This window comes from Eschscholzia californica, unplaced genomic scaffold (genome assembly GCF_041429995.1).
Source record: "Eschscholzia californica isolate CP2 unplaced genomic scaffold, dmEscCali1.0.p SCAF_1, whole genome shotgun sequence".
In the NCBI taxonomy this organism is placed as follows: domain Eukaryota; kingdom Viridiplantae; phylum Streptophyta; class Magnoliopsida; order Ranunculales; family Papaveraceae; genus Eschscholzia; species Eschscholzia californica.
Window position 1 is genome coordinate 85,112,432 of NW_028238198.1, and position 17,269 is coordinate 85,129,700.

The 17,269-nt window shown below is 36.3% G+C and overlaps 1 protein-coding gene and 1 pseudogene across 2 annotated transcripts; both read left to right on the forward strand.

The window, feature by feature from the left end:
- The first annotated feature begins 3,198 nt into the window (after positions 1-3,198).
- LOC147570386 (methyl jasmonate esterase 1-like) lies at positions 3,199-12,834 on the forward strand. Its single transcript, XM_086656954.1, has 4 exons — positions 3,199-3,723; positions 10,386-10,496; positions 12,298-12,631; positions 12,743-12,834. The coding sequence occupies exons 1-3, from the start codon at positions 3,307-3,309 to the stop codon at positions 12,589-12,591; spliced, it is 822 nt and encodes a 273-aa protein (XP_086513080.1). The 5' UTR covers positions 3,199-3,306; the 3' UTR covers positions 12,592-12,631; positions 12,743-12,834.
- Positions 12,835-15,278: 2,444 nt separating this feature from the next.
- LOC147570387 (methyl jasmonate esterase 1 pseudogene) lies at positions 15,279-17,036 on the forward strand (annotated as a pseudogene). The gene is made up of 3 exons (XR_015239155.1): positions 15,279-15,681; positions 16,200-16,310; positions 16,743-17,036. The product of XR_015239155.1 is annotated as a methyl jasmonate esterase 1 pseudogene (transcript).
- Positions 17,037-17,269: the final 233 nt, after the last annotated feature.

Below are 17,269 nucleotides of genomic sequence, written 5' to 3' on the forward strand. Positions count from 1 at the left end.
TAATGCTCTTGAAGAATTTCTTATTTCTCAAGGCATTACCCACCAATTTTCGTGTCCTCACACACCAGAACAGAATGGCACTGTTGAAAGGAAACACAGACACATTTTGGAAACAAGTAGGTCTCTTCTTTTTCATTCTCATGTTCCTACATCATATTGGGTTGAAGTTTTTCAGACCTCTGTCTTCCTTATCAATAGACTGCCAACTGCTACTTTGAATAATATCTCTCCCTATGAGAAACTATATGGGAGTCCACCCAATTACAGTTATCTTAGAGCTTATGGGTGTCTCTGTTTTCCTTGGTTAAGACCTTACACTCACAATAAGCTAGAACCCAGGAGCATACCTTGTGTTTTCATAGGTTACAGTCTCAATCACATGGGTTTTAGATGTCTTGACCCAATAACAGGAAGAGTCTATACCTCTAGACATGTTACTTTCAATGAGCAGTGCTTTCCATTCTCATCACACAAAGTCAATTCAGATACAGTGGTCTCTCCTATTCCCTCTTCACTCTATTCAGATTTTTCTGAGTCAACAACTACTCCACTTCCTTCTTTGGTTGATAATTCAACCATTCCTACTACATCAAATCCCTCCATTCCTACTACATCAAATCCCTCCATTCCTACTACATCAAATTCCTCTTTGCCTTTATCCACAACTGATAATTCTCAGCCTAATCTACCTACTTCAGAACAATCCACCCCTATTCCCACTGATGTTCAACTCCACACCCAATGCAACTCTCCTGGTTCTAATACTACTTCCTCACCTAATATGTCCTCTTCTGCTTCTCAGCCTGATTCTTCTTTTCCACAAAATACTCATCCAATGCAAACAAGAGCAAAGAGAGGGATCTTTAAACCCAAAATCAACCTATTTACTGCAACCAAACACCCTCTCCCAATGGCATTACTTTCTCAATGTTCTAAAATTACACCTTCTTGCTATACTCAAGCTGCCAAAGAGGAGAAGTGGAGAGCAGCTATGACAACTGAATTTAATGCTCTATTACAAACTAAGACTTGGACATTGGTTCCTTCTACTGGTAATGAAAATCTTGTGGGCTGCAAGTGGGTTTATAAGATAAAACAAAGGGCAGATGGTACAATTGAGAGATATAAGGCTAGGTTGGTGGCAAAGGGTTTCCATCAACAATCTGGGATTGATTACAATGATACCTTTAGTCCTGTGGCTAAACCATCAACAATAAGAGTTATTTTATCTCTTGCTCTTCACTTTGATTGGGATATCACACAGTTGGATGTTACCAATGCTTTCCTTCATGGAACTCTCAAGGAAGAAGTGTTCATGATGCAGCCACAAGGTTTCATTGATCCCGATAAGCCTAATCACATTTGCAAACTTCAAAAGTCTTTGTATGGCTTAAAACAAGCTCCAAGAGCCTGGTATGAGGAACTAGTTCAAGCTCTCTTAGGCCTGGGTTTTCAAACAGCTAAATCGGATTCTAGCCTCTTTGTTCTTAAAACCAAGGCTGATATTGTCTATCTTCTTGTTTATGTGGATGACATACTCATTACTGGTAGTTCATTATCTCTTAAGCAAGATATCATTGATCAACTTAAGCAATCTTTTGCCATGAAAGACCTTGGTTCTTTACATTACTTCTTGGGGCTGGAAGTATTCAGAGATACTAATGGTATGTTTCTGTCTCAGTCCAAGTATGTTCTGGACCTTCTTAAAAAGACAGATATGCAAGGGGCTAAACCATGTAATACTCCCATTTCCACCTCAGAGAAGCTTGATCCATATTCTGGTTCTTTACTTGAAGACCCAACAGTTTTTCGATCCATGGTTGGTGCACTTCAGTATCTTACTTGGACAAGGCCAGATATAGCCTTTTCAGTTAACCAAGTTTGTCAATTCATGCATAGCCCTCGAGTACCTTATCTCACTGCAGCTAAGAGAATTCTTAGGTACTTAAAGGGAACAATCACTCATGGAATTCAATTTACTAAAGGTCCCATTTCACTAAATTCTTATAGTGATGCTGATTGGGCTGGTGATTATAATGATAGAAGATCAACAGGGGGTTATGTAATTTACTTGGGTCCTAATCCAGTTTCCTGGAGTGCTAAGAAACAATCTACAGTAGCTCGATCTTCTACTGAATCTGAGTACAGATCATTGGCTCACACTGCCGCTGAGATTACTTGGCTCACTTATCTTCTGCAGGACCTTCGAATTTTTCTCCATGATGTTCCATCTATTTTATGTGATAACATTTCAGCTATCTCATTGGCCTCGAATCCTGTTTTCCATGCTCGCACAAAGCATGTTGAGATAGACTATCATTATGTAAGAGAGTTGGTAACTTCGAAACTTCTTCAGATTCTCTATGTGTGCACACAAGATCAAGTTGCTGATGTGTTTACTAAGGGACTCTCTTCTGTTCGATTTAATATTCTTCGAGCTAAGCTTTCGGTTCATTCCTCTCCCCTCAGCTTAAGGGAGGGTATTGGGAAACAAACACACCCTTAGGTTTAGTCATAACTGATTTTTGAATAATAATCAACTCAACAAACTTTCTAACAATCTTAAACTATATTGATTTGTAACTAACTCTTTGTAACAGATTTTTCTGTTTTGTAACAACTCAGCTATAGCTCTATAAATAGCTGAGTTCTCTTCATTTCTTAAGTTAATGAAAAATAGCAAAGCTTCCATTAATGGTGTATTCACTTTCTATTACCCTAGTGGGTGTGATCTTGGATCTCGGTCTAATACCATTTGCGAGTACAGTGTCTTTCACACTCCAAAAGTTAGCTCAAGAGGTCAATTTTTTTCCGGCACTTAGATAAGAATTGATCACCGCCATATGCCTCTAACTAATGCGATACTAATTAGCTCCAACATGGAAATCACATTTGCTCAACTAAATAGAATTTCACTATATTTGTTAGTCTTTTTAATGCCTTCAATATCTTCTTCTTTCCAACAACTTCCACTATTAATGATGTTTTAGTTTTATATACGGAGAAGAAGAAATCGTTTGTCATTTATCACTTTATAAATCTAATATCTTCCACCACCATCACCATCATTATTGAAAAAACCCAATAATATTTCTCTATGCTCCGCCAAGAGTGAATAGTTGAAAGTCGGCCCACTTCTAGTAGGTGAAAATTTCTATTAGAGGTAATGACAAATGAGATAGAAAAAGAGACAAATATAGATATAGTGAGTGTCTGTTGTGGTTAAAAGTAGTATAAAAACTAAAAGATTAAGTAGATACACCCATCTTCTCCGTTAAAGAGAACTAGTTAAGAAAAATACTTAAGATGGAGACGAAAGATGAAAATCAAACAGAACTAGTGATGAAGAAGAATGATCAGTCAAAAAAGAAGCATTTTGTGTTGGTTCATGGAGCTTGTCATGGGGCATGGTGTTGGTATAAACTGATACCTCTGTTAAAATCATATGGTCATCAAGTTACGGCACTAGATCTTGCAGCTTCAGGCATAAATTTGAAACAAGCGAAAGAGATTGGAACAATTTCTGAATATATTGAACCATTAATGAAGTTCATGGATGAAGTAATTAAAGAAGAAGAGAAAGTGATTCTTGTAGGTCATAGTTTGGGTGGATTGGCAATCTCTAAAGTTATTGACAAGTTTCCTCACAAGGTCTCTGCTGCTGTTTTCTTAACTGCCATCACGCCTGGCCCTGCTCTCAATATTCCTCTTCTCTTTCAACAGGTTAGCTTACCTCTCTGCTCTTAATATTCCTTATGGCAATTGATAGTCGGACATCTCAAGCATTAGCCCATCATTTTCTGTCTGGTCTGTGAATTGCTCGGGGCGTGTTCGTGCCTATTTCGGAACACGGTGAAAGATTTAGGTTTTTTGGATGATGAAAACCATATACTGTGAAAAGGTTAAACCTTTGAACGATAAACACACTCGAATATAACCGAGTGGAGGTGAAGAAGATGATCGTCTCGTTGATAACCGAGAGAGATGGAGAAGGGATGATGGTCTCGGGTATAACCGAGATGATATGTGACGACTCTCGGGTGAAGCCGAGTGTGATAGTATGGATACCCGGGTATAACCGAGAGAGAGAAGAATGGAGCTCTCGGTTGTAACCGAGGATGATTGATGATGATTAGTGAACAGTAGATCGTGAGAGAGGGAGAGAGAGAGCTAGGTAAATACCTTGTTTATTAACACTACAACTTGATTGATTACATTGTCTATGGAGATACATATTTATAGGTTTATAACTTAGGAGTCTTATAAAATCTAAAAACTAAAACTCTATCTTTATCTAATGTAATCCTAATAGAATTAGGATTATCTAATGTAATCCTAATAGAATTAGGATTAATGAAGACCAACCCACTCGGTTGTGACCGAGTGGAATTGACTCTCTAACACTCCCCCTCAAGTTAGAGCGGGAATGGAAGTAACGCCTAACTTGCCAATAATGTTCTTGAACGGTTCTGCCCCGAGTGGTTTTGTGAAGATATCTGCTAGCTGAGTATCTGAACTTGTAAAGCGCGTGGCAATGACGTTATCTTTGATCTTCTCACGAACGATGTGGCAATCGATCTCAATGTGTGTGGTACGCTCGTGAAAAACGGGATTATCAGCAATGTGGAGAGCGGCTTTGTTGTCGCAGTAAACTGTCATCGGATCTGAGTGATCGATTCCAAAATCAAGTAATAAATACTTGAGCCATTGTAATTCGCATGTGAGGATGGCTAAAGCTCGATATTCTGCTTCTGCCGAAGATTTGGCAACGGTGGGTTGCTTCTTTGATTTCCATGAAAGTGGGCTAGATCCCAACATTGTAAAATATCCTGTAGTTGATCTACGGGTCGAAGGACAACCAGCCCAGTCTGAATCACAGTAACCTGTAATATGGAGAGAGCTGTTTGCGGATAAAAATACTCCTTTATCAAGGGTACCTTTCAAGTATCGTAGAACGCGATGAGCGGCGTCTAGGTGTACCTGACTAGGTGTTTGCATGAATTGACTAAGGTTATTCACAGCAAAAGCGATATCTGGCCGTGTAACTGTTAAGTAGAGAAGCCGGCCAATAAGGCGACGGTAAACTGACGGATCTGACAATGGTGTACCGTCAGTGGGACGAAGGCGGAGTTTTTGTTCCATAGGAAACTCCGAAGGACGTGCAGCGGTCAGTCCAGAATCTTTTAGAATGTCAAGTGCATATTTTCGTTGACATAGAAAAATGCCTTGTGAAGAACGAGATACTTCAATACCAAGAAAGTACTGGAGACGTCCTAAATCTTTTAGTGAGAAAGCATTGTTTAGGAATGAATTTAACTGGGAAATAGCATGATCATTATTTCCTGTGATAATGATATCATCCACATAGACTAAAACATAAATCTGAGTGGAGTGGGAACGAAAAGTAAAAAGCGAATAATCGCTCTTAGATTGAGAGAAACCACGTTCGATTAGAACGGAGGAAAATTTGGAAAACCACTGACGGGAAGCCTGTTTGAGACCATAAAGGGATTTATGAAGGCGGCATACTTTAGACTCCCCTTTAGACGAAAATCCGGGGGGAAGTTTCATGTAAACCTCCTCATGTAGGTCGCCTTGGAGGAAGGCATTATTAACATCCAACTGATGGAGAGACCAGCCTTTAATGGCGGCGAGAGAAAGAAGAACTCGAACGGTTACTAGTTTAGCAACTGGAGCAAAAGTGTCATTGTAATCTAACCCCTCTATTTGGGTGTAGCCTTTAGCCACTAAGCGAGCTTTATAGCGCTCTATGGAGCCATCGGGCTTGAATTTTATTTTATACACCCATTTACAACCGATAGGCTTCTTGGCGGGTAGTAAGTTAGTAAGAGTCCATGTTTTGTTTTCTTCCAAGGCAGAAATTTCCTTGGCCATTGCATCCTTCCAATGAGAAGATTTCATTGCCTGGGTGAAAGAAGTGGGTTCGGTTGAGGACAAGACCGAGGAAAGAAATTGTTGATGAGAAGTAGAAAAAGAGTTGATGGAAAAGTAGTTTTCAAGTGGGTACTTGACGGTGGTGGTGTTGGAGCAAACATAGTCTTTGAGGTGACTAGGTGGATGGCGTGACCGAACCGGTCTGCCGGAATCAACGACGGAAGAGTCGGAAGCGGGAACATCGGTCGCGGGCAGGGGCAGCGAAGGGACCGAGTTGGGATTGATGACAGGAGGTTCTGACGGCACCCCTGAAGTGGGGAGTCCGTCAGAATTTTCTGTCGGCACCCCCGAAGGGGAATTAAGAGGCCGGGCTTCTGAAGACGGGTCAGCAGGGGTGTCTGGAGGCACCCCTGAAACAGAGTCGGTAGCAGGGACGACAGGAACAGTAGGTTCATCGGTGAACCTGCTGCTGTCGGACAGTGAGTTAGGAGCAGACTCGTTAATCACCGGAAAATTAAAACTACCGTCGTCATCGATAAAGAGGGACGGGGATGGATCGGTGAGAGGAGGTTGTGCCGGAGGCGGAGAGGCCATCGGAAAGCGGTTCTCGAAGAATGACACATCTCGTGAGATAAAGATACGTTGAGTAGAGATATCGTAGATACGGTAACCCTTCTGTCCACTTGGATAACCAAGAAAGATGCCGGCGGAGGACCGGGCGTCCATCTTGGTTTTTACCAAAGGGATACGGGCATAGCAAAGGCATCCGAATACACGTAAGTGTGAAAGATTCGGAGGAGCACCCATGAGAATTTCATGAGGGGATTTCCCATCAAGAATTGGTGTGGGTAATTTATTTATGAGATAGACGGCGGTTAAAACGCATTCTCCCCAAAAGGAAAGAGGGAGGTGAGCTTGAAGTCGTAAAGATCTAGCGACTTCAAGAATGTGGCGATGTTTTCGCTCAACAACACCGTTTTGTTGAGGCGTATAAGTGCAACTACGTTGGTGGGTAATCCCTTTTTCAAGAAACCAACTTTGGAGAGAATGATTCATGAACTCAGAACCATTGTCCGATCTAATTGTTTTTATTACACAATTAAATTGTGTATGAACGTAATTAGAAAAATTCCTAATTAGCATAGTAGAATCCGATTTAGAACTTAGAAGGAATATCCAAGTACAACGAGAAAAATCGTCAACAAGGGTAAAAAAATAACGACACCCGGAGGTGGAGGGAACCGGAAAAGGACCCCATATATCGGCATGAACTAACTCAAATATATGAGTGGAAGAAGTAGTGCTAGTAGGAAAAGGCAATCGACATTGCTTAGAAAGCGGGCATATATCGCACGACACTTTTTTCGATAAGAATTTAAAATTCATACATGGAAGTCTAGAATTAAAAAACCGAAAACGAGAAAAAGATGGATGGCCTAAACGGCAATGCCATAAAGAAAAAGACTCATGACTAGATGTATCTCGAACTAAATTGGAAACGGAAAGAATTTGACACTCCGTGCGAAGGAAGTAAAGGTCGTCATGAAGACTACCATGCCCAATCTCCATCTTCGTTGTTCGGTCCCGAAAAAGACATAAGTCATTGTCAAATAAGACGGTACAACGAAGAGATTTAGAAATTTGAGATATAGATATGAGATTAAATTGAAAAGATGGAATATGAAGCACATCTTGTAAATAAAATCTATTGGAAAAATAGACCGAACCAATATGGAGAACCTTAACTCTTGATCCATCGGGTAATCTAACAAATAAATCCGGAGGAGCAAGAGAATAGGAAGAAAACCGTGATAAAACGGAACATATGTGTTTAGCGGCACCGGAATCAATAACCCAAGGAGGGTGAAAAGAAGAATAGTACTTACTTGTAAGATTGACGTGGGGGTCTTTAGTGGTATCGTGAACTTGAGAAGTTTCGGAAGCTTCGGGAGTAGTCATGATTCAAAAAAAAAAAAATAATGGCTCTTATACCATGTGAAAAGGTTAAACCTTTGAACGATAAACACACTCGAATATAACCGAGTGGAGGTGAAGAAGATGATCGTCTCGTTGATAACCGAGAGAGATGGAGAAGGGATGATGGTCTCGGGTATAACCGAGATGATATGTGACGACTCTCGGGTGAAGCCGAGTGTGATAGTATGGATACCCGGGTATAACCGAGAGAGAGAAGAATGGAGCTCTCGGTTGTAACCGAGGATGATTGATGATGATTAGTGAACAGTAGATCGTGAGAGAGGGAGAGAGAGAGCTAGGTAAATACCTTGTTTATTAACACTACAACTTGATTGATTACATTGTCTATGGAGATACATATTTATAGGTTTATAACTTAGGAGTCTTATAAAATCTAAAAACTAAAACTCTATCTTTATCTAATGTAATCCTAATAGAATTAGGATTATCTAATGTAATCCTAATAGAATTAGGATTAATGAAGACCAACCCACTCGGTTGTGACCGAGTGGAATTGACTCTCTAACATATACCTCCATATTTATTTATACTAGAAAAGAATTACAATGGATGAAAATAAATAACGTAAATATAGAAATAATCCTAATTCTATTGCATCCATATCTTGGAAATATATATGAGAATATTTCTTTTTAATTTCTTGGGTAGGAATATTTGACTTGATTACCTCTTTTACCCTTATTACACGGGACGTCATATCTTCACTTCCCAAAACCACCGCTCGTTGTTAGGTCCCGATCAAAGAAGTTAGTAAATAAAATTCTATCTAGGGCTAGAATAAACCATAACTTAATTAATTTTCTCCTCATTCTACATTACAGAGATTTTTAGTTCCCTCGTCGTCTCCTTCTTCTTCTTCACCACCACCACCATCTTGACATCGCCTTCTTTCCTTCTATTTCTATTGACAACAATCCTTTTGGCAGGGACAACAAAGTAAGAGCCGTGGCTGACAAATTAAAGGCCCTGGACGAAATTTGATTTTGGGCTATTGGTACAATAAAAAAGTTTACGAGCAAAATATCTGAAATTTCGGATATCGGATATTCCTTATCGGATATCGGCTACACTAATATTCGATCCGATAAATATCCGTATTCGATAAGTAATATAAAAAAAAATTAAATTAAATTTATTCATAATAATATATAAAATATATGTTTGAGATTTATTATTTAGATATAATGGTTAAAAATTGTGTTAAAGTTTCGGATATCGGATATTATCCGATATCCGTTAATTATTGGATTCGGATTCAGATATGCCTATCCGATCTGATAAACTACCGTTTACATGCCTACTAATAGAGCTAACTCACTTTTCACGTTGTAGGTTATGTTGTTAGTTATGTAATACTTAAAGTCTCTTAGAGGAAATGGGCCCTTTTGTAGTGGGGGCCAGGGCGGATGCCCTGTCCGCCCCTTCAATCACGACTCTGAACAAAGTGTCTGTTAAATTCATGATTATATAAATAATCGAAGATATGGACATGAAATAAAGACACGATAATTTAACGTGGTTCGGTCGAATACTCAAGACCTACATCCACGGAGAATAATTTCTTTATTGATAATCACCATTTACAAATGTGGGTTGATTGGTCATACATAACTCGATGATTTTGATTCCTAGAACCTTCTCCTATTTATAGATGACTTAGGGTTTAGGGTTTCCTAGTTTCTGATTACTAAACTAGGGAATAATACAAAATCTACCTAATATTACCATTAGATAGTTACAAGAGATATTCTGAATATAAGAAACTAAACTTCACATATCTTCAATATATCTTCAATATTCTGAATTCTTCTTGATCGTCGGATCTCGTAATCTCGATCTGTTACGTACATACACGTGTTACACACGTATATTATTTCTGCAACTTATCTTGACCGCCAGATCTCTTATTTTCGACCCGTCTTATGTAACGTATCCTATTAGTGTCCCATTCGATACTCTTGACGAGGATTTTTTAGCTTCCAGCTATAAGCTAGGTGAAGAAAAGTTCCCGACGAACAAAAGACTTCTCTATCTGGCCAAAGAACGAAAGAGGGTAATTTTAGGGTCAAGGGTCATGTGCAAATAATTTTTAGGATTACATGCTTAATAATAATACATAAAGTTTCATGGACTCATATATAAAACGGTGTGTACGTGCAAAAGGTACAAAAGAGACCTATGCAATATTTTGGCGTATTAGCCCACCTAATCAAGTGGGGGTCCTTATATTTGGAGCCACCAAACCAAGTGGACCAAGTGGGGTCTTTATATTTTGCTTATGAGAAACGATAGAGAACAAGAAAATTCAGACATACGCTAGACATACATCTTATGTGACTTGCCGTGATTCGTTATCTAGTGAATTAGAATCATAAAAAACACGAATCACAGCAAACTACATAGGAAGAATGTCTGGCGTATTAATCCACCAATATTTTGTCTATGTAAGATGATAATTCCATCACTCTTAAATTGATTTTGTAAAATGACAGAGAGGTGACAGTATCTTTACATTTGATGATGGGCCAGATAATCCACCCACGACTCTTACTTTTGGCCCCAATTATACTTCATCAAATCTGTATCAACTATCTCCACCTGAGGTATGTATTTTTTCACACATTTTAATTTTAGTCGAGGTATGTATTTTTTCACACATTTTAATTTTAGTCGCAAAGAAAATTAAACTCACAGTGCCGAGAACCCTTGGTTGGAGTGTTAAGCATTTGTGTGTGATTGCCCTTATTAGAAATATATTCCAATATAGTCCCACATTGTTCAATTGCTTAAACTTTTCTCTTGTACTACTCCTTATAATGATCTTATGTAATAGCTATGAATATCAATACAAATCACTACAATTCTCTTTTCTTTCATGGTATCAGAGCTTCTAGGTTTCTTTCTTGGGTTAGTCAATAGAGTCTTCCGCTTGCCGGCGGCGGTAGTCCCATTAATGGCTACCGTCCGCCGGATTTTTATCGGTTTTTAGTTTTTATGCTTCAAGTTTAGTATTTTTTTTTCAAATAAGAGTAGTTCTCTTCTATTGTTTAAATCTAATCATTCTTCAATACTTTTCTCAATAGTATTTGAAGATGATGAAGATTAACAAGAAGATGAAAGATCCAAACAAGAGTGATTTGTTGAAGAAATCACATGATATACTCTTCAATGATCTCAAGCATTTCAAATGTCAAGTTCTCCACAACATCAAATCTATGTGTATCAATGGTCCATGAAGTTTTATTTTGAGAGAAATTGGAAAGCTATTAGAGAGGGGGAAAAGAATTCATGGATTTCTTCATTAGAATAGTTATATACCCCAATTTTATCTTGAAGCTATACTTATAGTTGTCCAAAATCTTGATTTACAATATGATGCACATGAAGTGTTTGATAGAATGTTTCAAAGAAATCGTGCTTATTCTCAAAGATGGTTTTCTTTTGATGTTTTTGAAAACATGTTTGTGGGTTCCTTTATGACAAAAGAGTTAATTCTCTTAAATTGATTTGCTCATACTTCTTATATCCAAGATGAGAACTCTCAAATGTTCGTTACTTTAGTAAGCTACTTGGTTCCATTATATTTTCTATAAGATCAAAAGAAAAGGAGACATGAGAAAGAGTATAAATGAAGAATAGAAGTGGGAAGGTCAAGATCGAATGATTGCTAGTGTTTATGTTCAACAACACATAAAATCAAGTAGGTCAAAAACTTGAATTGGATTGATGATGTTGGAGTAATAATCATGTGTGAGGGTTATTAAAAACCAAGGTAGGAAGATCTCCAAAACCGGACAATGGTTAGTAATTGTCAACCGGGCAATGGTTAGTAATTGTCAATACCTGGCAATGGTGCCAACTTTTCTTCATATGGAGAAAAGCAAAATCAACAACATCAACATCAAAACCTGGCAATGGTGCCAACTTTTCTTCAAGTGGAGAAAAGCAAAATCAACAACAATATCAACATCAACAAAACCTGGCAATGGTGCCAACTTTTCTTCAAGTGAAGAAAGGCAAAATCAACAACAAACAACAACATAGCAACCTCACAATGATGCCTCCATCAAGTCAAAATCTACAAATTTGTTTAGCAAACTCATGAATTTTTCACTAGCAAAAGTCATTCGTTTGAGGGGGAATATTAGAAATATATTCCAATATAGTCCCACATTGTTCAATTGCTTAAACTTTTCTCTTGTACTACTCCTTATAATGATCTTATGTAATAGCTATGAATATCAATACAAATCACTACAATTCTCTTTTCTTTCAGCCCTAGCCACATCAAGAATCGCAGCCCTCCAGTTTAACCTTCATTAAACTCATAATTTGTCTATCAAATAATAATCTTTACCAGAACTATATTTTGCATAAAGTTCAAAGTGACTTTTTTTTTTTCAGGATGTCAGCCTAGCAATAACCCTGATAAGGCCCGTATCTACTTTTAATGGGGAAGAAGAAATGTCTAAGGAAAATATTGTTTCCGAGCATGAGAAAAGATATGGATCAATAAATGTAGTTTATGTTATGTCTGAACGAGACAAGGCCCTAACCAAGGAATTCCAACTTAAGATGATAAAGAATTATCCATATTTCGATGAGGTGAGAGAAATCATAGGGTCAGATCACATGGTTATGATCTCTAAGCCCCATGAACTTTCTGCTTGCCTTCAAGATATTGCACAAGCATCCTGATATAATATATATATAATGATGTGTTATGCCATATGATAAAGTAAAATAAGGCTCATGGAGGAAATGTATCAGATCATGACGATGTATGAAACCTTCTGGTACGATGTTATTATGTGATATTGCACAAGCATATATATATATATATATATAGATTTGTTATGTCATATAATAAAATAAAATAATGCTGATGGACGAAATGTATCAGATCATGACTATGTATAAAACCTTAATGTGTGATATTATGTTTGTTATTGTCTTGTTTCCGATAACCAGTTAGCTAAGGAACCATACCAAAATTAATGAACAATGATTTTCGAAGGCCAATGTGATCTTAATTCCTGGGTTTGTTCTTTGTTTTTGGATGTATCAAAATTGAACGACCTAATTTCTATTTTGAGTTGTCTCATTTTAGTGCCCTATTTTGTGTCTTATTTCTAAAAAAAAAAAAAAAACTTTTTATTTTTTCCAACAATGTCTATTTCTATCTTGGATGTATCGAAATTGAATGACCTACTTTTTGCTTTTTCCAACAAATCTATATGGTATGTATTAATTATATTGTGTGTTACCATATATTTAAAAAATTAAGAAAATTTTACCAAATTAAAATGGCGACTCATCATATTATCAAGAAAGAAAGAAGAATAAAATAGTCACATAAGATATTTTGGGCTAAGTCCTGTATTTTGCTTAAAATTTTAATTAATTATACTTAATATCACAACAATGTTTAATGTGAGGTGGAGTTTTTCTTGCTGAAACTATAAAAATATGCTTGTTTGAAAAACAATTTTAATTTTTCTTGCTCAAACCATTCACCGGAGAAGAAAGGTGAGGTGGAGAGGAGGTGGTGTGATGGAGGAGAGGAGAGATAAGGTGAAGTGGAGGGAAAAGAAATAGGTGATGTGGCTTTTGTGTTTTTTTTGTCAGAAATAATTCCATTTTGACCCCCAAGGATAATTTGGTAAAAAATTTGACCATTTGGAGCCAAAACAAACTGCCAGACACAATTGGGGGCCAAAACGGTGATTTAGTCACAATATGGAGGTCAAAACGGTATTAACCCAACATAATTATTAGTGTAAGTGTAGGTGATGTAAAAATATTTTTGGTGAAATTTCCTCATTTTTCTTAAATATTGTATTACTAATAATGTATCATGTTGGGGAAGTATACAAAGAAATATTCCAGCAATAAAGTTAGGGAGACAATTTAATGTGGGGAAATAGAGAGAAAACTATTGATTGATGTAGAAAGGAGGGAAAAAATACAGTTACTATTGGAATTTGTAGAAAAACAAAATATATTTTGAATTTTTTTTTCTAATTTATGTAATATATTGAAATAAAAATGGAATAAAGCATTAAGGAAATAAAGTTAGAGAGAAAATTATAGGTGGAATGAAAAAGAGGGAAAACTACTAATTAATGTACAAAGGAGAAAAATAATTTTACTACCATTCGATTTCCTAGAGAAAAATGAATATGTTTTGGTTATTTTTTCTAATTTAGGTACTACATTACAAGAGAAATGAAAAATAATAATTAAGAAGTAAAATGAGAATAAAAATTTTAGGCCGAAAAAAAAAATGAAAGACCCTTGATTAATATTTAGAGGTCGGAAAATAAAGTAGTATTGACTAGTGGACTTTGTAGAGAGGGAAAGTGGTAGAGAGATATAATTTTGATCAAAGGTAATTGTAAAAATAATTTAGCTTTGAAAATAATACAAGAATTAAGTGCAAATACTTAGATTTCCCGTGGAGAAATTTAATGCTTACAATGTGCCCTAAGGGCACATGATAGAAAGACCCTTATTTAAAAGCAAGTTAAACTTTTTTATTGTAATTTAAGAAAGTTAGTGAAGATAGAATTGGAAAAGTCATGTTATGCTTTAAAGTCAAACTCTAACTAGTGACATTCTATTAAAAAAATTAGGTTTTCAAAATAGGTCATTCATTGTGGGGTAAGGGAGTAATACATTAATACCCACTACTTTAAATTTAATACTCCCTCCGTCCCAAATTAATAGTCCCATATTAAGAATCTAACTTATTTTCACATTTTCTCTTCTTTTATGTTCACCCTTATTTATTTGATAATTTTTCTTGAACTAATTCACAGATTACGATTTTTATTCTAGAAATACATGTAACCATATTAATTTCTCACTTGGTTAATCTAGAAAGAATGGATTTGTTCATTAGAAAACAAATTTTTGTATTTGAAATAATCAAATGTCTTAATTAGCTTAATTAATGCACCACATATTGGAAACATATAAGAAATGATATTTATGGAAAAGTAAGGGATTTTATGTGATAAAAAAGGAATGGAACTCTTAATTTGGAACATCCAAAAAAGGAATAGTGAACTCTTAATTTGGTACAGAGGGAGTAAAAAAAAAAAAAAAAAAAAAAACCGTAGTCGAATTCTCAAAAAATAAAATAAAAATAAGTTAAACATTTTTATTGTTTTGTAAAAAAAGTAATGAGGGTACAATTAAATGTTATTTTTTAAAATTAAACTTTGATTAATGATGTTTCCTAATAGTTTATTTTCAAAATAGGTCATTCATTTTGGCCGGATGGAGTAGTATAAGAAAGTAAAAGCTTCAGTAGAGACACACATCTTCTCCAATAATTTAAAAAGAGCTAGTTAAGAAAATAAGATGGAAATGGAGAAGGACGAAAATCAAACAGAATTGGTGATGAAGAAGAATGATCAGTCAAAAAAGAAGCATTTTGTGTTGGTTCATGGAGCTTGTCATGGGGCATGGTGTTGGTATAAACTGATACCTCTGTTAAAATCATATGGTCATCAAGTTACGGCACTAGATCTTGCAGCTTCAGGCATAAACTTGAAACAAGCGAAAGAGATTCGAACAATTTCTGAATATATTGAACCATTAATGAAGTTCATGGATGAAGTAATTAAAGAAGAAGAGAAAGTGATTCTTGTAGGTCATAGTTTGGGTGGATTGGCAATCTCTAAAGTTATTGACAAGTTTCCTCACAAGGTCTCTGCTGCTGTTTTCTTAACTGCCATCACGCCTGGCCCTGCTCTCAATATTCCTCTTCTCTTTCAACAGGTTAGCTTACTTCTCTGCTTTTAATACTCCTCTTCTTTCCACGAAGATTTTTTTAGGTTCAATCATAAGCTAGGTGAAGAAGAGTTGTCGACGACAAAGGATTGTAGGATCGAGGGTCATATGCAAATGATTTTTAGGATTACGTGCTTAGTAATACAAGGCTGGTAGGGGGCTCCGCGGCATACACCATGGTGTATTCCTCCTAACCGGACAAAGGATATTTTAGTCTTTTTCAGACTTTAAAAAGACCAAAATAATCTTTGTCTTATTAGCCAACTCAGATATGGAGTACGACAGGGAGTCCCCTTATCAGTTTTGTTAATAATATATAAAGTTTTATGTATTTGCATGTAAAATGGTGTGTACATACGATGATACAAAAGAGACATGCCAATATTTTGCACATTAACACACAAAACCAAGCGGGGGCCCTTATATTTGGCATATTAGCCCATCAATATTTCGTCAATGTAGGATGATAACTGTATCACTCAAAAATAGATTTCTTATAATGACAGAGAGGTGACAGTATCTATACATTTGATGATGGGCCAGCGAATCCACCTACAACTTTTACTTTTGGTCCCAATTATACTTCATTGAATCTGTATCAACTATCTCCACCTGAGGTACGTATCTTTTTCAAACATTTTAGTTTTAGTCGCAAAGAAAATTAAGCTCACAGTGTCGAGAACCCTTGGTTGAAGTGGTTAAGTATTTGTGTGTGATTGACCTGGCTACATCAAGGATTGTGGCACTTGAGCTTAACTTTTGTTACAAAGCCTAGTAGTTTCTAGTAAAAAGTTAAAATCATGATTTGTCTATCTTATAACAATCTTTGGAGAACTATATTATGCCTAAAGTTTAAGAGAAATGTTAAGTGTACAAAGAATGTTTGACAAGATCCTTGACACGATGAGTCACACGGATAAAAGAACGTCCAGATTTTGAAAAACTTTTGTCATTTAGTGAAAATGACTTATCGTGTCAAGGATCTTGTCAAGAATTTTATCATTGTAACACTCCCCAAAAGTTATATGTACATATATTTCTTTTTTCAGGATTTGGGCCTAGCAATAATGCTGATAAAACCCGTACCTACTTTTTACGGGGAAGAAGAAATGTCTAAAGAAAATATTGTTCGGGAGCATGAGAAAAGTTATGGATCAATAAATCTAGTTTATGTTACGAGTGAACAAGACAAGGCCCTAACCAAGGAATTCCAACTAAAGATGATAAAGAATTATCCATATTTCGATGAGGTGAGAGAAATCATTGGGGCAGATCACATGGTTATGATCTCTAAGCCCCATGAACTTTCTGCTTGTCTTCAAGAAATTACACAAGCATCCTGATATAATATATATATATAATGATGTGTTATGCCATATCATAAAATATAATAAGGCTCATGGAGGAAATGTAGCAGATCATGACTATGTATGAAACCTTGTGGTATGATATTATTATGTGATATTCTATTTGTTATTGTCTTCTTTTCAAGATTGGAAACCGATTACATTGTCGTACAATTGGTGATTACATTGTCGTACAAGTGGCATTGATTACATCAAAGATGTGATAAGCT

Bases quoted from the DNA above. Each gene is read 5' to 3' on its own strand.
- LOC147570386 (XM_086656954.1), top strand. From the start codon at position 3,307: ATGGAGACGAAAGATGAAAATCAAACAGAACTAGTGATGAAGAAGAAT. The intron at 3,724-10,385 runs GTTAGCTTACCT...GTAAAATGACAG, and splicing joins TTCCTCTTCTCTTTCAACAG to AGAGGTGACAGTATCTTTAC. The intron at 10,497-12,297 runs GTATGTATTTTT...TTTTTTTTTCAG, and splicing joins ATCAACTATCTCCACCTGAG to GATGTCAGCCTAGCAATAAC.